A 23,010-nucleotide genomic window follows, 5' to 3' on the forward strand; every position below is an offset into this window, starting at 1 on the left:
TATCATCCACAAACGGATGGTCAAAGCGAGCGAACCATCCAAACGCTCGAAGATATGCTCCGCGCATGCGTGATAGACTTTGGAAAGTCTTGGGATACCCACCTACCCTTAATCGAGTTCTCATACAACAATAGTTACCATTCGAGCATCAAGGTGGCTCCTTTCGAAGCACTGTACGGGCGTAAATGTAGATCACCGTTATGTTGGGTTGAAGTAGGTGACACCCAACTAGCAAAAACGCATACGTCGGATAGGGCACTAACAGGACCGGAGATCATTTGCGAAACCACAGAAAAGATCGTTCAGATCAGAGCTCGATTGCAAGCATCGCGTGACCGACAAAAGAGCTACGCCGATAGACGGCGAAAGCCCTTAGAATTTCAGGTCGGTGATCGAGTACTGTTAAAAGTATCGCCCTGGAAAGGAGTCATTCGTTTTGGGAAGCGGTGAAAACTAAATCCACGATACATTGGACCTTTCGAAATCGTCGCCCGAATAGGTCCGGTAGCCTACAGACTACAACTACCCGCGGAGCTAAACGGTGTACACCCTGTGTTTAATGTCTCTAACCTAAAGAAGTGCCTATCAGACGAAACCCTTGTCATTCCTCTTGACGAAATCGAAATCAATGAGAATCTCCTGTTCGTCGAAGAACCAATCGAAATCATGGACAGGGAGGTGAAGCGTACTAAACAGAGTCGCATCCCGATCGTGAAGGTACGATGGAACGCAAAGCGTGGGCCAGAATTCACTTGGGAACGCGAAGATCAAATGAAGCAAAAGTACCCTCACCTATTCTAGCATTCTCAAATCTAGCTTTCAAACAGAATTTCGGGACGAAATTCCCTCTAACAGGGGGATGATGTCACAACTGGAAATTTTGTGTTATGTAATCTATACACTCAAGTTAATGTGAATCCAAAACTTAAGAACATGATTGACACCTACTATTATGACATCAAAAACTCCAATCAAAGGCCTCATACAAGTACTACAAATAGTCTTCAAACAATTGGAGACCCTAGAAGTCCTTGTTTAAGTCCATTTTGGACTAGGACTTCCTTATTGAATCCAAATGGACCAATAAGCTTCCAATTAGACTATCATGGGCTTAGAACCCTAATTGGGCTCTAATTGGACCCACACTAATTTATTTCAACATTTTGGGCCATGTTGGGCCTAGAATGAAATGAATTAAAAGCCTTGATACATGAATAACCTAAACTAGCCCAATAAAAATATAAAAATCCTACCACATTCTTTTAGACTTAAAACATACCCAAATTAACTCTAACATTGGGCTTAGAAGCAAGGGCCCAAAATTTTCCTTTTCCCTTCCAAAAATCTCGGCCCAAGGCCCAAACCCAAGAAAAGGAAGAGAGTTGACTTTGTTTTGCCACTTCATTATTGTCTTTTGGATATCCATGCAACTTATCCCATATCTCCATGCATATCACTTCAAAGGTCATCTCTTCTTCCTCTCCCTCTCACTCTCGGCCGAGGATACACACACACACATCACAAAAATTCAATTCCAATCTCTCTAAGTCTTGAAGAGCATTCCTCCCTCCTCCTTCAAAATTTTCGTGAATCAAGAGCTTCACAAGGAGAATCCATCACCAAAATCATTATCTAGGTAAGTTAATGCTTGGATCCATGCTTTGGACTCTTTCTTGTCTTCAAAAATCTCCTCTTAACTCTCATGAAATCATAAACTTGTGTCTTAGAACTCCATAAACTCGAATTCATCATCAAAGGGTGCTAGAGTGAAACATCACTTCATTTCTTCCATTCTTTCTTCAAAAACCGAATCAACACCCAAGGTGAGCTTCATACCCCCTATTTTCTGTTTTTATGAGTTTTTTTTTTTTTTTGGGGGGGGGGGGGGGGGGGAATACAAGTGAAAGTGTAGATCTATATGTGTTTTGTATGCTTTGTATGATTTCCATGCTTATATGTGTGCTTTTGTGAGTTATAATGTTGGATTTAGCCATAAAACCCCTCAAAACCGAGATATACCTTATGTTAAATAATTTTAGCCTCTACTATATTTCTACATACTAAGTGTTTCTAGAAAAATAGCTAAGTGGTTTAGTAATAATTTCTTTGGGCTAAAAACACAATTTTTGGACCTAAAATGTGAAAAATACAAAATTAAGGGCCCAAATTGACATATCACGAATTCTGATGGATAAGGTGTGTCAAAACAGTTTCAATAAAACCATTTCTGGAAATATACTCATTTAGAGAACTAAAAACATAAATTTCAAGCTTAATGGGCTAAAAATGACATTTTCGGCCCAATGAGGCCCATTATGCGAATTTTCTGTTTTGGAGGGCCAAAACTGTGTTTTTCTGTAAAATAGTGGACTATAAGTGTTCCAAGTCCTTTTCAAAGGTTTAAAATGCTTTTTAAATTTAAAAAGGACCAAAGTTGCAAAATTTTACAATTTGGGCCAAAATTGTCAAAATTGCGAAAAAGAAGGGTTATAACCGAGAAAACTTAAATTTCAGGGACTTAAGCTGTTTTCTATGAAAAATATGCTGAAAAATATTAATTTCAATAATTTTTGGTGTTAAAATGTCAAGAAAATTGATTTAAGGACCAAACCGGAAAATATTTAAATAAAGGGTTGAAAAAGTAAATTTTACAAACAATGAGGGGCTGAAAACAGACAACTTTGAAGGCTAATTCAATACATGCAATTTGACCAAATGATGGCACCGCGACTATCGATAAAATACAATACATTAGAACACCAAAAGTTGTTGTTAAACGAATTGGTTCGGTCTCGAACCAATAAAAATCCGAAACTACTAACACGACGACACTATGATACTACGACACTACGATTCATACTAATAACGTTTGGGAATTCAATATACATGCGAGTGTGCACAGACGTCTACGCACCATCTTTAGGCCCCAAAAGTGTAAAATCTTGTTTGTTGAGCCTAGCTAGCCCAATGACCTGATCTTAAGGCCCGAAGACCTCTATCTTACGAAGTGTTGGGTTTTACCGATCCGACACAACGTAAAAGGACTTTCAATGGCTTGTATACTACTGGTCCCCAAGGGTCCTTTGGTATTGCTAGTAGAGTCTACCTTTTTATGCGAGGCGGGTCTGGGACCCCTCGTACCTTTTTATCCCCAACCGGCTAATGGAGTCATCGAGGCCTTCGTGTCCTCTTTCTCTTCGGATGTGGGACTACACGTAGTCAGGGCGGTTGGATAACGTGATTAGTACGGACGACGCCTACGGGATCGTTAGTATTGCTATAGACTAGTCGTTTGTGTAACGCGCGTTTGTAGCAAATAATCATGCTCAAAAATAATCCAACGTCGCCTGGTATTGATAACTTCACGCGTTGCAATGGTTTCAATGTAAATTCATGTAATTCAAAGAATTAGGAAAACATCGGGTTTTCCTAGGGTTTTTCAATACGTACGGATTCGGAATGCATACAATTTTAATGAACAATTTTTACAAGTATAGAAACAAACAAGCATACCTATGGATCTTCACACCTTTTTGACTATACTATTTTCAGAAAATATCGGATTTTCTGGTGGTTTTCAAACAATACAAAACATTGGATTTCAAACACTACTTATGAACTCACCAACATTTCATATGTTGACGTTTTTCAAAATACTTGTATTCTCAGGGAACCAGTGAATAAAAGGAAATCATATTCAGTGATGGCTTACAGTTTATTTATGTACAAAACGAACAATTTATTTTTGGGAATGTAATGTTTAAACAATGTACTTCATGTAAACTTTACTGGTTGTACTATATTAATGCATGGTGACGAATGTTGTTACGTTTCATATATATACAATGTTATGGTATTCAATTGAGTCACAACAGCCCCCGGACGTTTCCGCCGTCTGGTTCGGGGGTGTGACATGATCTACATCTCTTTAAATCTCTCAGTGTAAAGTGACTTCATATCAACACCTGTGATATACATAAACTGAGTGGGTCAGGTTGGGAAACCTGGTGAGTACATAGGGTTTTCAACCCACAATAATATAATTGTTATGTGTAATCATCAAACAATTAACCCCATTACCCATCCCTGTTATCTTCTTTACTCTTAAGGATTTAACCTAAGAGTCGTCTATCCTGCATTTATTTATTCCGAAGTCCCTTACTTCTAGGGTTATAGGACTGGCACTAAATCCATAGCTGCCGATGTTAGTTCGTAAAGCACTAATTCCATAGCTGCTATATCCTACTCATCAGGTACTAAATCCATAGCTACCAGCGTTCAACAGGTACTAAGTCCATAGCTACCAATTCCTACAGGTACTAAATCCATAGCTACCAGTGTCTAACTAATAGGTACTAAGTCCATAGCTACCAATTTCTAACAGGTACTAAATCCATAGCTACCAACGTCTGACATGTACTAAGTCCATAGCTACCGGTGTTTGTCCCATAGGCACTAAGTCTATAGCTGCCAATGTATACTCACGTCATCTTCTATCTCTCATCATCTATCTACCCATCATCATACCACACATATTTGTACATATAAAATACGTATACAGTTTAAATCCTTTAAAACATGTATAAAACGTTCATCGAACATAAACAACAAGTATTCAGATAATATGCACACATAGCACGTAGTTTATATTAAATACTTCATATCTATGTGTAAGATGAAAGGGACTATGCACTCACAACACGTAAATTATATAATAAATACTTCATATCTATGTGTAAGATGAAAGGGACCATGCAGTCACCTGATTAGGTGGTGATTCCGAACTCAGACAGCACTTCGTTATCTCAAAACAATTTTCCTCGACAAAACCTAGTATCAATACCACTAGGGTTTAGTTTTTAACGTTAACCACGACTAATTAATAGTCTAGCTATTATTACTATTATATAAGCGTTAAATAACACTCAATATAACTCATAATAATAGCCCAAATAATTATTTTAAGGTCCTAATAATGTTACCATAATTAAATAAAAGCTATATTAAATATAGTATAGGCATAACTCACTTACAATGGGTTTTTATTAAAAACCGGGCTTCGTTGGAGCAGCGTTTCCGAGCCGAAAGCTTTTCTTCTCGGAGCCGTCGGGCGCTCCGGGGCTTTCTTCTCGTGATAGGGAGGTTCCGTAGACTTGGGAGGGGTTTAGGGAGGCTAGAGAGAAGTTAGAGAGAGAAAGAGAGGCTTATGGTGTGAAGAAAATATGAGTTCACCCTTGTATTTATAGGAGTTTTATAGTAAAGTAGCCTCTAAGCTTCGTCCGTAACTTTTGCATACGAGCTCTGTTTTTGTCTGTCTTTTTACCGTTGAGATCCTATTAATGAGATCTTCAACTTTCGTTTAGACCTCGTTAGCTAATTCTCATTCTATCTCGGATTTACAAAACTGTATCGAATTCGCCGCGCTCGAAAAGTAGGGACTAAGCTTCGTCCATAACTTTCGCATACAAGATCCATTTTTGTCTGTCTTTTTACCGTTGAGTTCCTATTAATGATATCTTCAACTCTCATTTAGACCTCGTTGGCTAATTCTCATTCTATTTCGGATTTACAAAACTGTATCGAATTCGCCGCGCTCGAAAAGTAGCGACTAAGCTTCGTCTATATCTATCTCATACTATCTCCGTTTTCGACGTTCTTTATATCCATGCGTAGGTAAAAATAATATCTACAACTTTCATTTTGGCTCCGTCGGCTAATTCTCGACCGATCATAAATTTAATAGTAGGAGGCGTTTAGATTGTTAAATGATCGCGAAGAATTCTTAACTCTTTCATACGAACTCCGTTTTCGTCCATCTTTTTACTGTTGAGTTCCTATTATTGAGATCTTTAACTCTCATTTAGGTCGCGTAAGCCAAAAACCGCTCGAACTGAAATTCCAGTTTCGGGCTGTACACTACTAAGCTGAAACTTTGAAAAATCATAACTTCCTCATACGAAGTCAGATTTGGGCGTTCTTTTTACGGATTTTCTCATTTTAACATACTCTACGACTTTGGTTTAGATAACTAAGGCTAAAAAGTCCTCTATCATAAATGCACTTTTTACGCTTCCCGGTGTCGTGCCGGTTTTGCCGTAAAACTTCGACGGGCCATAACTTCTTCGTTATAACTCAGATTTTGGCGTTCTTTATATGTACGGAAACCTTGTGACATATACTATAACTAGGTTAAAATTATTTATTCTAAATAATCTTTTTCCGAAAAGTCGTTTTCGACCCATATTGCCTCTAAATTGACTTGCCCGGATCTACGGGCGTTACACTAGTGGCCCAATAATGGCCCAATTTGCTCAATTGGGCCCAATCCCTCTAATGGGACTTACTTTAAGCCCAAACATATCCTTGGACCAATACATCTGGCTTCTGATGGTCCACTAAGGCCCAAAGGCCCAAAGCCCACTACATGGCCCAAACCGAGGCCCAAAACACAATACGCCCATAACTGATGAGTACGATGGGCGTACTCCTATGTACACTAAACTCACATGCCAAATGATGCTTACTCTGGGCGTACATGCACGTACGCGTAGCATAATCCCCTGTTAAGCAATTTTCCCATTAAATGCTTAATACTCTACTCCAAAAGCTACAAACACAGATCCAAGTTCTTTTAAACGCCTTAAACCATAAAGTTGCTTACTTGATCGCCTTGCATGGCCCTCATAAGCTCAAATTCCAAAGATGATAATCTACTTCTAAGGAAATGGTCTTAAATCATGCATGCGGGCATTAAGACTTCCAAGATGGAAACTTTCTGTCTTAGGGACCCATTTAGCAATGAGAGTGGCAACTCAAAGCCTAAGAATAAGATTTCAACCATAAAGTTCCATCTTTGAGACCAAATTGAACTAAAAATCACAATGGTAGATCTACATGAAAGAGTTGACAAGGTTGAGACTTTATACCTCCAAAAGCTTGCAAAGTTGATGAAGGTTCTGGATCTAGAAGCTTGACTCCAACCATAGCTTGATCACCAAGTTCCTTATCTTCAAGGTCCAAACATAACAAGTCATAAACCAACTAGATCCACATGAGAAAGCCACCAAGATCTAAACTTTATGCTTTCTGGATTTAGATCAATATGATTAGAGCTTCGATCTACAAGCTTCAAGCCAAGAAATGCTTCCTCAAGGAACTCCTTCCACAAGAAGCACAAAAAACACACTAAATCACCAAAAAACTCAAGAATCAGTCAAATGGAGGCTAAGGGTCGAATTCTAGGGTTTAGAGGGATGGAGGCTGAAGATATTAGGGTTAGGTTAAGAAATAAGGAGCTTAAATAGGTTTCAAGACCCAAAAATAGGGTTCTGATCTGACTGGAGTACGCCCAACGTACTATTGGGAACCTTCGCGACCATCATGGTTAGTACGCCCGATGTACTCCAAGGTATGCCCAACGTACTACCCTCTTTACTAGTATGCCCCGCGTACACTTTTTGTACGCCCCGCGTACTCGCCTAAGCTTGAAAACCTTGAAACTTCTGAAGGCCATAACTTCTTCGTTACAAACCCGATTTTGACGATCCTTATATCCACGTAAAGGTGACAAGAAGCTCTACACATATATCAACTCAAATCTTCCTTTAGAACTTCCGAATAAATATCCATTTTCCACTAAAGCCTGAACTAACACTATACCGAAATACCCCTAAGCTCGAAAACACAAGCCGAACACCCGGATCACTTCTAATACGTCACTCGTACCCAAATGGGCCTAGGTTTTACCTTCTATAGAGCCATACTACTTATGATGACCAACCTTCGGCCCACAACCTCAAACTAGAAGTCAATTTGGAACAGAGCGTTACAACTCTCCCCCACATAAATTAGATTTTGTCCTCAAAATCATGCATTACTATCCTCATTATACCACACAGCCTGAGCAACACAACCACAAACCCGAGAATACCACAACCTTCCCAAGGCAACTAAAACCAACCCTCATAGGGTTCTAGAACCCAAAGATGAACGAATTCCTTGCAACCTGATCACAACTACTTCGTCCAAACTATGAAGTTCGAGATGGTCATTCTCCCTGACAGACTGCCCACATCGAACTGATTTCACAAGAAACCAGCCTAGATAGAATACTTCCCACTCGTAATACCTTGAGGTTTCCTAAATGGAAAAATCACTAGTCAACTGCGGATACCGAATAATGAGCAATTCCATATACGGACCCCAAATCACTGAAGTTGATCCAAGTTCTCTTGCTGCCACATAACTACTTTCCTGAAGAACAACTGGGACCACCCAAGTCCCATATCGTCTGCCAACTGTCCGAACCACCAAACACTTACCCGATCACTAAGCCAGAAACACACATACAACTGTCCCATGTGATCCCCGAAGGATACATTGTCTGACAATAACTTCCCTACTTATACAACCACTCATGGTTCCTTCCATCCATTTGATTCATCCAATCATGATAGGGGGACAACCTGTCGCATCGAACACAAAAGGTGAATACTACCAGAATAGTTGTAGTCTTATATCACACCCAGTCTCCTTCAACCTACCAATTCGAATTGCATACAGAGTCAAGCACGCGCTTGACTGGACACCCCAATTGGACTCAATCCGTAACCGGAACCCCAACTTGATTCCCCAAACTTTGCTATCAAGCACCAATGAGACACGATTCATATGCTGGGAACTTTTACCGAACTTTAAATTCACACAACCCTTAAACCAAATAGCCACTTCGGCCGCCACTTTTCCTCGATGAGGATGAGAAACCCATCCCGGTTTCATACCTGCCCCTGTCCTGCACACCTGCATGATTACCCCCCACTTAGAATCGACTAAGTCCCCTTGGTTCATGAAAATTGAAGGATTCTCAATCCTTCTTAACTTCCAATAATCAATTTGCTGACGACCGATGCTTACCAAACTAGTGCCCCATAAGAAACCCTGTCCGAAACAACATAACTACTGAAAACTAGCTAACACGTCTCGTATCCTAACAACATCAATGACTTCAAACGCTTAAAAGTGATATTATGCTCAGATCTCAGATTCTAATGAACGGGTAGTCTAACCAAAACCTCCACAACAACGTTCTCTTCCCTCGGCAATCCCAATGGCTCTTCCAAATACAAATACTAAGGCTACTGAAAACTAGTCATAACTCCCTCGTTCAAGCCATTGAATCAACCCTAAATATGATTGGAGCAGGTGCACTCACTGCTCCTCTTTGATCGTTAGACAGTCGACCTCCTTGTCGTCCACCTCATCACAACAAAAATATAATGGTCTTGCTCCCTATGGGCAATGCCTGAAGGCATGACCAAACCTGCTACACCCATAGCAACCTACATTACTGAACAGATTCCGACAACGACTAGGAGCAATCATTGTACACGCGGAATCTGCTTCGCAAGATACATCTGTATGAAGATCTCTCAAAGATTCTTCTACATGCTGATTGATATCTGACAACCCTTGCTAACCCATACAATAGTAGAAGACCAACCCGAGATCCAGCTTATCACAATTCCCAAGCGATACAAATACCCGGTATCCACCGGGAATGGTTGAAGATGGCATATCTGTGATCATCTGAAGGAATACTGACCACCTCCCCCTACGATAACTCGACCACCCTGAGAGCGTAATGTACACCTTATTTCGATCCCAATGACAATCCAAACCATTGGAATGAAACTTCATTGCACAATTTTGTTGGATAAGGTGTCTAAGTCCATAACTTATTTGGTATATACTTGACCCGACCCGGCATGGTCCATTTGGGTTGCATTTCATCCAAACTATTTATGGATAATTTTATGAGAGTTATACACATATTATTATTAATATATTATAAGTTATAATATATTAATATGAAGTCATGTTATTTAATTAGTCTTAGTCTTAAATTAATTATGAATTAATTTAGAGATTAAAAGGAAGACTAATTAGATTGTGGGCTATTGGTTTTATATGGTGTGGGCTAACACCCATTTGTTAATGGGCTAGGCTTGTATGGAAGTCCATGGATGATCCATGGAGCTTTTAACCCATGGATCCTGGGAAAAGGAAAGGTCATGGGTTATTAGGGTTTCACCCTAATCATGTACACTATATAAGCATGCTTATGTTGCATGAAATAGCCACTAGTGTGTGTGGTTGTGTGTGGCCGAAATTAGTGTATGTATACACTCTCTCAAAGTTTTCCAAGAGTTTGTGGTGATTTGTGATTCCATTTGAGGCATTCACACTATTGGTGCTTGGCCCTCAAACTCCTTAAGAATCAAACTCATCAAAAAGGTATGTAATCTCTTCTAACTCTTTTATGTTTAAAAGTACCCCATGCCATGTTAGATAGGTTATGAACCTTGGAAAATTATTATTTTGCATGTATTTAGAAAAACATAGATCCAAGGTTTATTAGGGTTGCATGCACACTTAGGAAGTGTTAGATTGCTCAAAACCCATCAGTGGTATCAGAGCCTAGGCTTGCTTGTTTGATACTTGATGCAAAATAGTGAAAAAAGTCATAATCTTTGTTGTCTGTATGATGGAATCGCCGAGTCCATGGGGGGACTCGACGAGTCCAAGGCAAAATTCAACCTACTCGCCGAGTAGGTTCGTACACTCAGCGAGTAGAAGGTTCAGAATGCAGATTTTCGACTTTTGCTGCTGGAAATAGACTAGAAACTTTACCCCAAACTGTTTTGATGTTTTAAAACTTATTTTAGTAGGTGTAATGGTTGTTCTAATCCATTTACAATAGCTTATATCAAAATTTCATGCTTTGTATGTGTTCATATAATTTTTTTTGAAACTTTGATAATCATGTTCATGTTCTTATGAATTTAGAAGATGATAGGAATTATTTGCTAAATTATTTAAAAATTAATTCTTGATCATTTATGTGTTTTAATGGAGTCCATAATTTGTCATCAAGTTATGGATATCCAAAGGTCACTTTTCTTTAACACACATTAAAAACACATAAGTTACATAAAATGAAGAGTCTTCATTTTATGAACCTTTAATTCATAAGTTATGAAATGAAAAGTTTTGAAGAGTTACAAAACTTGTCCTCAAGTTTTGGAATTTGGAAAAGTTTCACACACTTTAATAAACTTTAATTCCAACACTTAGAATTTTAAAAGTTAAAATTCAACAATTATACTATTTATAACATTAATGGTTAATTATATATATATATATATATATATATATATATATATATATATATATATATGTATGTATAAGAACAAGTCGTTTTACCGTTAGTAGGCCTCATTCACGAAGCCGGTCTATAAGGTGGGTATAAGGTTGTTGCCTATAAAATGGCGACTTAATGGGTGTATACTCTCACCCACCACTTGCTTGACTGGTGGAGGGTCGTTAGCCGAACGGGTAAGACAAAGACTTATAAATTCTCATTAAGTATGATGAATATTATAAAGTAACTAAACCTTTTATTTAATTCCCAATCTTAGTTACTTTAGGAAAAATGTGAACATGGTGCTAATCCATGGAATTCACACTTTGTACCTTACCAAGTCGTTGGTGGAGCGTGTGTGGTTAACCGGCACACTAACTTGGACTAGTAAGGATCACGAAGGGTGACTTAATATTTGTCATAGATCAATGGAGCGTGTGTGGTTAACCGGCACATTGATTAGGTGATAATATTAAGGGTACCAAGTGAATTGGCATGGTTATTCACACCTTGTTTTGTGATCCTCGGCATCCTAGTCACAAAACTTGAAGGACACAATCGAGATTAAAACATGCCATTGAAAAGTTCAATGAATCTCAAAAGAATCTTGGAATTTCAAATCCAATTAAAACCTAATAAATCATTTCATTTTCGTGGTGGAAATTGGTGAATCGTCATTTACCTACCTTTCAAATATATTATTACTTAGATTACGGCATCCCTCTTCTAAGTATAATATATTGTGATTGGATCCTAGCCTTAATATTACATTTGGGTGTCTTATTAAGGACTCTATATATCTAATCTAAAGTTACTTTTTTCTTTCATATGTCTTCCAACACTAATGCTTCGGGCTCTAACCCAACTGGTTCTTTCTCTCTCATGAATCTTTGTGGGAGAGTCATCTTTGATGGTTCCAACTTCATGGACTGGATAAGGAACATCAGGATGGTAACTCATTATGAGGACAAGGAATATGTCCTCGATAAGGAGTTAAAAGAGCTTGATGAGTCTACTGCTACTCCTGAGGAGATCGCTGAATTTAGGACACATGAGAGAGATGCTACTAAGGTGGCATGTATCATGATGGCCACGATAACAACCGAGCTCCAAAAGTCCTATGAGGACTTCTACCCTTTTGAGATGCACCAAGACCTGATGGAAAGGTATCATCAGAGTGCTCGTCAAGAGCGGTATGAAATAATCTCCTCCATGATAACAACCCGCATGAAGGATGGTGAATCCATCACGGGCCACATGCAAAAGATGCAAAGGTATGTGGACCGGTTACTGAAGCTGAATGTAAACTTCCCTGAAGAGTTGGCAATTGACATAATTTTGCACTCCTTACCTTCTTGTTATGACCATTTCCGTATGACATATCATATGAACAAGGAGGAAGTTACCCTTAGCAAGCTTCAAGGACTCTTGAAGACCGCTGAAACCGGTCTTAAGGGTAAGTCGGTTGTTACCTCTACTACTCCTACTCCAACATCTACCCCTGTTTTGGCTATCGGGCAAGGCAAAGGGAAAAAGAGGAAGAACCCTTCGAAGGGTACCAAGGGAAAGTCTCTTGAAGGATACTCATCAAGGACCAAGAGAGGTTCTGCCACTCCTTCTGCCATTCCCAAGGATGCTGATTGCTACTATTGCCAGGACAAGGGGCACTTGAAGCGAAACTGCTCAAAATACTTGCAGGATCTGAATGATGGGAAAGTGAAACCCACCCACGCAGGTATTTACACAAATTGTCTAATAACTCACCATATTCTAACTCTTGGGTGCTTGATACAGGATGTGGTATTCACATATGTTCTGATTTGCAGGGCCTAAGAAGAAGTGAGGATGTGGAGTACGGGAAGATAAACTTGATCATGGGGAATAGGAAGGCTTCACCTGTTTCCAAGATTGGAGTTTATACTTTGTTGCTGAATAATGGGTTAAAATTAGATTTGAATAAATGTGTGTACTCGTCTGAAATGGCGAGGAATATTATTTCCTTTCATGCTTTGTACAAACAAGGTTTTACCTTTTCGTTTAATAATGAATGTGGTGGTATTAATGCTTTCTTTAAAAATGTGTTTTATTTTTAAGCATTACCTTGTGATGGTGTGTATGAAACTGTGTCGATTGTAGACAACTTAGGAAATAATGTGTTGTATATTGATTCTTCTACTAGCCTAGATAAGGCATCATTGTGGCATTGTCGTCTTGGACATGTAAACAAGAAACGCGTAGACCAACTCCAAAAGAGTGGAGTTTTGGAATCATTCGACCTTAAATCGGATGATAGTTGTGAATCTTGTCTACTTGGAAAGATGACAAAATCACCCTTCACTGGAACTTGTGAAAGGGGTGAGGGTTTGTTGGACCTAATACATACTGATGTATGTGGACCATTTAAAACCGCCACAAGGGATGCTAATCGGTATTATGTGACTTTTATTGATGATTTTGGGAAAATCCCAGAAAAACCCTATATATTATAGGTCAATGCTTAAAAAAACCATTATATTATTTCTTTGTTCGATTTAACCACTATTATTTCCCAAACCGTGTAATATATCTATTTTAGTCGGTAAACCTAGGTTTCTCGTTCTTTTTAGTGTACGTGGCATACGACTCCAATACATCAACCGCGTTTTTCACCTCCAATCAATCATTCTGTAAAAAAAAGGCTTGTCGAGGGAAAGCTTCGTGGAATCATCCGTAAAATTTGTGGTTAATCACAAGAAAAAAAAGGTAATCGGCTTGAAATTCTCATTTACTTTGACTTTAACTTCAAATGTCTGCATTGATTCTTTAAGGAATCATACTTTTTTTTGTCTGCATTGACTCAGTGTGACTTAAAATTCTCGTTCACTGTGACTTTAACTCCATAGATAGCATGTTTTATTTACTTTGTTTTTGTCTGCATTGATTCTTTAAGGAATCTTAACCAATAGCTATTGTTGGAACATCCCTGTGAACAAACCCAAACATACATAGGGCTACATCTTTCTAACCTCTTACGTTTATATTCGATGTAATTGTAGGTTTTAGATGAGAAGAAATAACAGAAGAAGTTTCCCATTTGAAAGTAATATATTGGTGTTAATACAAATTGTTGTTTTGATAGGTGTTCAGGTGTGTGTTTCTGAGTCTTAAGAGGCTGATTTCCAACAGCTATGACTTTAACTTCAAATGTGGAAGTTGAAGTTTATATGGAGGATTTGAATGTAACAGATGATGAGTCTGATGGAGAAGAATATGTTGCTTCTACAATGGACAAGACAATATGGGATCCTTTTTTGAATGATTTGGTACAGGGAGAAGTGGAATGGCCTGACATATGATATGATGATGCTGAATGGACCTTTTCAAATGAAGAAACTGACAAAGGAGATAATATAGGTCAGATATTTGGGACCAATATCTTGTCCACAACCCTAGGATACCTTGGAATAAAATGGAACCACACTTGGGGGAAAAATACGAAAGCCCAGAACAGTTCAAGCTTTGTCTAACAAATTATGCGGTGGCTAATGGATACCAATTGAGGTTTGCCAAGTGTGATCGTTCTAGGATATTAGTACGATGCGGGAAAAAAAGTGACGAGAATAAGTGTCCATTTAGATGTTGGGCATCTTGGATGGGGAATGAACTAACTTGGCAAGTGAAATCTTTGGAAAAGAAACATGTTTGTGCACGAAAATACAGCCTCGGTTCATTGATAACTCCGGGTTGGATTGCTAACCTTTATCTTAATGAACTAATTCGCAACCCCAAAACGAAAGTCAAAGAAATGAAAGCTGATTTTTTACAGAATTATTCTTTAAAGCTTAGTAGAGGTCAGTGTGAAAGGGCAAGGGCATTATCATTTACACTAATTGATGGCAAGTTGACTGATCACTATGCTAGGATATGGGATTATGGTAATGAAGTTTTGAGATCAAACCCATGAAGCACTGTTGAAATTGGAGTCGATGTCAATCCGGATGCAAAATATTTCAAAATAATCTACATTTGTTTGAAGGCTTTAAAAGAAGGATGGTTGAAAGGTTGTCGTAAGGTGATTGATTTAGATGGATGTTTCTTGAAAGGGAAAGTTAAAGGGGAGTTGATAGCTGCCATTGGTCGAGACGGAAACAACCAAATTTACCCCATTGCATGGGTGGTTGTGAATGTAGAAAATAATGATAATTGGAAGTGGTTCATTGAGTTACTACAGTCGGATATTGAAACAGTTGAAGGAAACAGGGTTACTTTAATATCAGATCAACATAAGGTAATTTTGTACTTTTTAGCAAATTTTGACATATTATAAATGACAAAACAACCCCTATGTTAAAGCAGCCCCTATAGACATTTTTGGACACTTTTTAGCAAATTTTGACATATTATAAATGACAAAACAACCCTTATGTTATAACAGCCCATATAGACATTTTTGGACACTTTTTAGCAAATTTTGACATATTATAAATGACAAAACAGCCCCTATGTTAAAACAGCCCCTCTGGACATTTTTGGACACTTTTTAGCAAATTTTGACATATTATAAATAACAAAACAGCCCCTATGTTATAACAGCCCCTATGGATATTTTTGGACACTTTTTAGCAAATTTTGACATATTATAAATGACAAAATAGCCCTTATGTTATACCAGCCCTATAGACATTTTGGACACTTTTTAGCAAATTTTAACATATTATAAATGAAAAAACAACCCTTATGTTATAACAGCCCCTATGGACATTTTTGGACACTTTTTAGCAAATTTTGACATATTATAAATGACAAAACAAACCCTATATTAATACAACCCCTATGGAGTTAAAACAGCCCCTACTTATGGCAAAAGAGCCCCTATTATATCAAAACACCCCCTACTTATATTGTATATAAATACAGGGTCTTCTTGAAGCCGTGAAGGAGGTGATGCCACATGCTGAGCACCGGCAATGTGCCCGTCATATTTGTGCCAATTTCTATAAACGTTTCAGTGGAGAGATTTATAAAACCTTGTTTTGGGAAGCTACAATGTCCACAACAGATCAACAGTTCAAAAACAATATGGAAAAGATGAAAGAGTTGAACAATGATGCATATGATGATCTCATGAAAAGAAATCCTAAAACATGGTGTAGGGCCTATTTTGCAACAGATAGGGCATGCGAGGCTGTAGAAAATGGAGTATCTGAGTCATTTAACTCTTCAATCGTTGGTGCTAGGGGGAAACCGTTGATAATCATGTTAGAAGAGATTAGACTTCATGTGATGGAGAGGTTTGATGCAATGAAAAGGAGTACAAATTCATGGAAAACTGTTGTTGCTCCAAAGATACTTATAAAGATGAAAAAATGGCACAAAAACATGAGGTATGGATTGTTTCCCCTTTACAAACTGGATTGTTCCGTAATAAAATGTAAAAATATTATACTAACTTTTTATATTCGATAGGAATTGGATGGTTATCCCAAGTGGGCCTCTATTGGAGGTTAGAAATGGTTATGAAGGATATATGGTAGACTTGGCAAGTTGGACATGCACATGCAGGCTATGGGTTTTGTCTGGACTTCCATGTGTACATGCATGCGCGGCTATAAACCATACCCACCAAAATCTCCTTGACTATGTAAGTGATTGGTTCAAGAAGGAAAAGTATCACTTGGCTTATAGCACTTCCATTGTTCCTTTAAATGGAAGTAATTTATGGGTTAAAACTCCATATGATAAGCTATTGCCCCCAAAAGAACACAGGATGCCAGGAAGGCCTTCTGTTAAAAGAAAAAGAGACCAAACTGAAAAAAAGACAAAGTATTCAACTGTTTCGGGTAAAGGAAAAATAAAGAAGTGTCACAACTGTTTACAGGAAGGGCACAATGCTAGGACATGCAAGAATGAAAAAGTTGTGCCCCCTCCTAAGGAAAAGAAGCCTCCTGGTAGGCCTAAAAAACCACATTCTGATGAAGCACCTTCAAAACAACCAACTACAAGTGGTGGGAGAGGAGGAAGAAGACCAACTAGGGAAAGAGGTGGAAGAGGATCATCTGTAGGTAGAAGTGGTGGTAGAGGAGGAAGGTCACTTATAGATGAAATCTTTGATTCACCAACAGAAAATGAAGTTATAAACATGTTTGATAATTTTGAGGAAGACGTATTTAGGGCTGAAATGGAAAGGGGGGAAAGTTCACATATGATGCAATTTCCTGAATCACAATTTGATGAAGGAGTTCCTATAACTCAAGATGATGGAGTGCCTGAAACTCAATTTGATGTTGAAAATGGTAAGAAATAATTTCATTTGTATGTATTCTATAATTATATTAAATGTAATACTTTCATAACTTTTGCAGCTAATTGGGAAGATCAATCTCATGTGGTTGGCGGGATAGCATTTAATGTACCTATTATCCGTGAAAAGTTCAATCCAAGAAAGCCATCTGGATGAGGATGTAGGTGGAATACTAGATTTAGAAGCCGAAATGGGACACAAATCAAGTCTTTTGTTAATTTGGAATACTAGATTTAGGAGCCAAAATATGACAAAACTCTAGTATTTTGTGATGAATTTTGATACTTGGAATCTAGTATTCCTATTCTTTTGTTATTGAAATGTAATTCAGTTATGTCCCTTTAACAAGTTATGTTAACTGTTTTGCATTTTGTTCCATATTATTTGTTTTGCATTTTGTTCTTTTAACATGTTATATTATGCTAAAGACCCAAACCAAGGGCAAAACAGTCATCTCCAGTTTTATCTTTTTCTTTCCTGCAAGATAAGTTGTTTTGTTCCATTTTATTATGTTTAGAAAAGGTTGTAATCTACCATAACGATTGTATTTTATGTCTAGTAGCTAAAGACCTAAACCAAGAGCAAAATGGTCATCTCATGTTTTCTGTTTTTCCTTTCCTGTTTTTTTTTTTCCTTTCCTGTGAACCAGTAATCATTTCCACATTAGGGGTATTATAGTAATTTTTTGTTTTTGTTTTCCTTTCCCGTGACAGCCTTGAAATGGAGGGTAAAAATGGGGATTTCACTAAGCACATGTGAGTTCAAAACATTCTAAAAACGTGTAATCGTTTCCAGTATGTTTTCTTGTGTTTGTTTTCCTTTTCTGTTTCCTTGTTTCTGTTTTCCATTTCCTTTTCCTAATATTTTTTCTGTTTTCCGTTTTTACCCCTGCTCCAAATAACATGTTTTCTTTTTTTTTTTTTTTTTTTTTTTTTTTTTTTTTTTTGCATCTAAACGCCTTGAAAAAGATTAAATAATGCAAAAATGGAACTACGTTTGTTAAAAAATTAAGTACTCATTAGCTACACTATTTGGTTAAAAGTTTATGATATGAATTTACTAAATATTGACAACTTGTTATTACTTAAAAGAAATCTCCCACTATTGTCTGTACACATAGTTTTTTCACATTATATTTGGCAATTAAACATTACCCATTAGCAAAAATGTATTTTTTATTAATTCCAAGGATAATTACATAAAAAAGATAATTACATACAAACATAAACAAAATAACCACACCAGAAAGATAGTTAGAATATGCAGGGGATTTAAATTACATGGTTTCAAAATACATTGGTTAAACATTGATTCAAGGTACATTGCTTAAACAAGCTTGCAATACTTTAACACACCTAACCGCCCTATTACATAATTAGCGATATTAAATTAACCTAACTTTCCATACTACGTAATTATAAAGTAAATGAAAATGCTAACAAGAACAATACCAAACAGCACCTTAACCATGAACATATCAATCTCTTTTTTTTTCAATCACCTCTAGCTTCATCAATTTCTTCTGCAGACATATGTTCTCCTTCTCCAGTTCCATATTCTTTTTGGAAAGGATCATATTTTCTTTGAATAAATCCATATTCTCCCTATTCAACTCATTAACTTTACTCTTATACCTGTGAAGACCCAAATCCTCATCCACCCATACAAAAAATTTACAATCTTTTGAAGAATCCTAGAAAAAATGAAGTATTTGAGTAAACATTAGAGAAACGACATCAATCTTAAAGAATTTCGTATACCAGAGAATTAGGGCACCGAATGAAATGTCGGCCTGGGTTCTTCTTGGTCGTTGAAGTCCAGATCTTTGGTTGTTCACCACATTTACAGAGTACGTTTTTGTAGCTAGAAGTTGAGAAGGAAGAAGAAGAACCATATGATTGATCACCCATTTCAGTTGCACAACAAGAAATCAAAAGAAGAAGTAGAGGAACGCAAGTTTTGAAGAGAAGAATTGTCCATTTCGTTAAGGTCCAGATCTATTAAAACCCACGTCATTTATTAAATGACCGGTTGGTTAAGAGTGGCCAGTCACAAAACATTAAAACAATCAAGGTTAGACTAAATAATGGTTAAATTGTACAAAAAAATAATATAAGGGTTTTTTTAAACATTGACCTATAATACATAGGGTTTTTCTGAGATTTTCCCGATGATTTTAGTAGATATGGATATGTCTACTTAATCAAACATAAGTCAGAAACCTTTGAATGGTTTAAGGAATTCAAATAGGAAGTAGAAAATCAATTGGGCAGGAACATTAAGATGCTTCAATCCGATCGAGGTGGTGAGTATCTTAGTACCGAGTTCCTTGACTATCTTAAGGAGTGTGGGATTGTCTCACAATTGACTCCTCCTAGGACACCACAGCTAAATGGTGTAGATGAGAGGCGTAATCGAACCTTGTTAGACATGGTTCACTCCATGATGAGTCGAGTTTCGCTACCAATCTCTTTTTGGGGGTATGCCTTAGAGACTGCCGCCCATATCCTCAATCTAGTCCCTACAAAGAAGGTTACCAAAACACCTCATGAGATGTGGACTGGGAAGGTTCCCAATTTGGATCACATCAAAATTTGGGGTTGCGAAGCTTTCGTGAGGCGTGAAACTCATGATAAGCTTGAACCCCGAAGTGAAAGGTGTATTTTCATAGGCTACCCACAGAAATCCTTCGGTTACCTCTTCTACAGACCCAGTGAGAATGTGGTCTTTGTAGCACGAAGAGGGATCTTTTGCGAGAAAGAATTTATAAGCCAAGGAGACAGTGGGAGGCAGATTGATCTTGAAGAAATTCAAGAATCAATTGGTGAAGGAACCTCAGACACTAGCAATCAACCTGAGGAGGACACTCCTGTTGATCCAACTGACGAGTCTGTACCTCCGAGGCGTTCCACACAGGTTAGGAACACACCTTCGTTTTAGTATGGTTTTCATATTACTACGGAAGGTGATACGTTTATTAGTGATAGTACACTAGTAAATTTGGATGAACCTAGCAATGTTAAGGAAGCCATGGCAGGCCCGGAGTCTGCTAAATGGAAGGAGGCTATGGACAGCGAGATACACTCCATGTATGACAATCAAGTTTGGAACTTGGTTGACAATGTACCAGGCCATAAAACAGTCGGGTGCAAATGGATCTTCAAGAAGAAGACAGACATGGAAGGAAAAGTGCATACTTATAAGGCTCGACTGGTTGCGAAGGGTTTTACTCAAACTCAAGGTATTGATTATGATGAAACCTTTTCGCCGGTAGCAAAGATTAAGTCTATTAGGGTTATGTTAGCCATTGCAGCATTTCATGATTATGAAATATGGCAAATGGATGTCAAAACCGCTTTCCTTAATGGAAAGTTGGCTGAGGATGTGTACATGAATCAGCCAGAGGGTTTTGTCAGTGCAGAGTACCCTAATAGAGTATGCAAGCTTGAGAAATCCATTTATGGATTAAAACAAGCGTCTCGTAGCTGGAATCTTTGTTTCGATGAGAAGGTCAAAGAGTTTGGTTTCTCGAGAAGTGAATATGAGTCTTGTGTGTATGTCAGAGCTAGTGAGAGTATAGTTAGCTTCTTGGTACTGTATGTAGATGATATACTACTTATAGGAAATGACATCCCAACCTTGCAGGAGGTTAAGTCCTGGCTTGGGAAGTTCTTTGCTATGAAGGACCTAGGGGAAGCTGCCTATATCCTAGGGATAAGGATATTAAGAGAAAGGAGTAAAAGACTAATTGGACTTAGTCAGAGTACCTACTCGGATAAGGTGTTGAAAAGGTTCAACATGCAGAATTCCAAGAAAGAAGATTTACCGATCCAAAGCAACACCAAGCTGAGTAAGACTCAGAGTCCGAGTACAGAGGCAGAGATAGCTGAGATGAGCCAATTACGGTATGCTTCTGCTGTTGGCTCGATCATGTATGCTATGACTTGTACCCGCCCTGATGTGGCCTTTGCTTTGAGCATGGTCAGCAGGTATCAGGGGAACCCAGGTAAAGCTCATTGGACTGCGGTAAAGAACATCCTCAAGTACCTGCGGAGGACTAAGGATTGGATCCTTATCCTTGGTGGGAGTGATGACTTGAGAGTATTAGGGTATAGTGATGCTAGTTTTTAGACTGATAGGGATAATTTCCGCTCTCAGTTGGGCTGGGTCTTTACCTTAAATGGAGGGGAAATCTCTTGGAAGAGTTCCAAGCAGGAGACGGTGGCTGATTCGACTTGTGAATCAGAGTATATAGCAGCAAGTGAAGCAGCGAAGGAGGCGATATGGCTGAAGAACTTCATCGGAGACCTTGGAGTTGTGCCAGCTATTAAGGAGCCTATGGAAATTTTCTGTGACAACAATAGTGCGGTTGCTTTAGCTAAAGAACCGAGAGATCATGGGAGATCCCGACACATTGACAGAAAATATCACTTCATAAGACACAAGATAGAAGTAGGACTCCTCGTGGCAAAGAGGATATCATCAGATGAGAACCCTGTGGATCCCCTTACAAAGGGACTGACGAGGGCTAAGCATTTTCAGCATGCGAGGCGCATCGGGCTGAGGGACGATATTAGATTTACAAATTAGATAGATTCTCTGAAACTTGTAAAATGTAATCGACATTTGATGATGAATAAAATTGTGATTTATTTATGAGTAAGGAGTTGCTATCATTGTCAATTATTTACAATTGTTTTAGATTTGCGTGTTTTGACTTCCAGAATAATTAATTTATTCAAACCTCCACAATCGGTCATACGTCGGAAGTAGGTATGAATCAAGATTGTCATGAATTGGGTTTGTAGATGGCTAAAGGTGTTTAGACATGGCAATGGTTGCTACAACGTTCATGAGTACTCATAAGTTATGAGTATTGGAATAAACCCACGCTCACTTGTATCACTTCATGGAATTTATCTCGAGTGACCGTGAGATGGTAATATCATATAAATATTCAAACCTAGAGATATGAGTTGTTACCTATGAGTTAGTTGTGCATTGATTGCACGTAAACGCATCAGTAACTTGATGTTATAAAACGTGCCTTTGTGTACAATTCAACAAGTAGTAGAACAAGTATACGTGTCGAAGTTTATCTGTTCCTTCTAGAAATAGAAGCGATATCTGGGCCCCTCGATGATTTTGTGTTGACCCATGTACCGGGCCCGGTTAGAACTAAATTGATGTGTTCAGTTGAGTTCTTTGTCAAACAAATCGGAAATCGAGAAACAACTACCACACAATAAGCAACACATAGTTCCATGTGTTTGTCTGGCTGATATCATGAGAACAGAGGATTGTATGATCACTTATCTTAAAATGGCGCTTCATAGTTCAACAGAGTTTTCGAGAGCTACGATTGCCGTTTGGTTCCTGAATTAATAGGCAAATACAGTTATTAGACTTATCCAAGTAGGAGTCTGTTGGATAAGGTGTCTAAGTCCATAACTTATTTGGTGTATACTTGACCCGACCCGGTATGGTCCATTTGGGTTGCATTTCATCCAAACTATTTATGGATAATTTT

At 38.1% G+C, this 23,010-nt stretch overlaps 1 protein-coding gene across 1 annotated transcript; it reads left to right on the forward strand.

Annotated features, from left to right (window-relative positions):
* Positions 1 to 14,648: 14,648 nt before the first annotated feature.
* Positions 14,649 to 17,636, forward strand: LOC145010569 (uncharacterized). The gene is made up of 5 exons (XM_078969093.1): positions 14,649 to 15,122; positions 15,216 to 15,467; positions 16,097 to 16,563; positions 16,646 to 17,472; positions 17,542 to 17,636. The coding sequence occupies exons 1-5, from the start codon at positions 14,649 to 14,651 to the stop codon at positions 17,634 to 17,636; spliced, it is 2,115 nt and encodes a 704-aa protein (XP_078825219.1).
* Positions 17,637 to 23,010: the final 5,374 nt, after the last annotated feature.

The sequence above is a fragment of the Lactuca saligna genome, chromosome 8 (assembly GCF_052625555.1).
Source record: "Lactuca saligna cultivar CGN05327 chromosome 8, ASM5262555v1, whole genome shotgun sequence".
Taxonomy (NCBI): domain Eukaryota; kingdom Viridiplantae; phylum Streptophyta; class Magnoliopsida; order Asterales; family Asteraceae; genus Lactuca; species Lactuca saligna.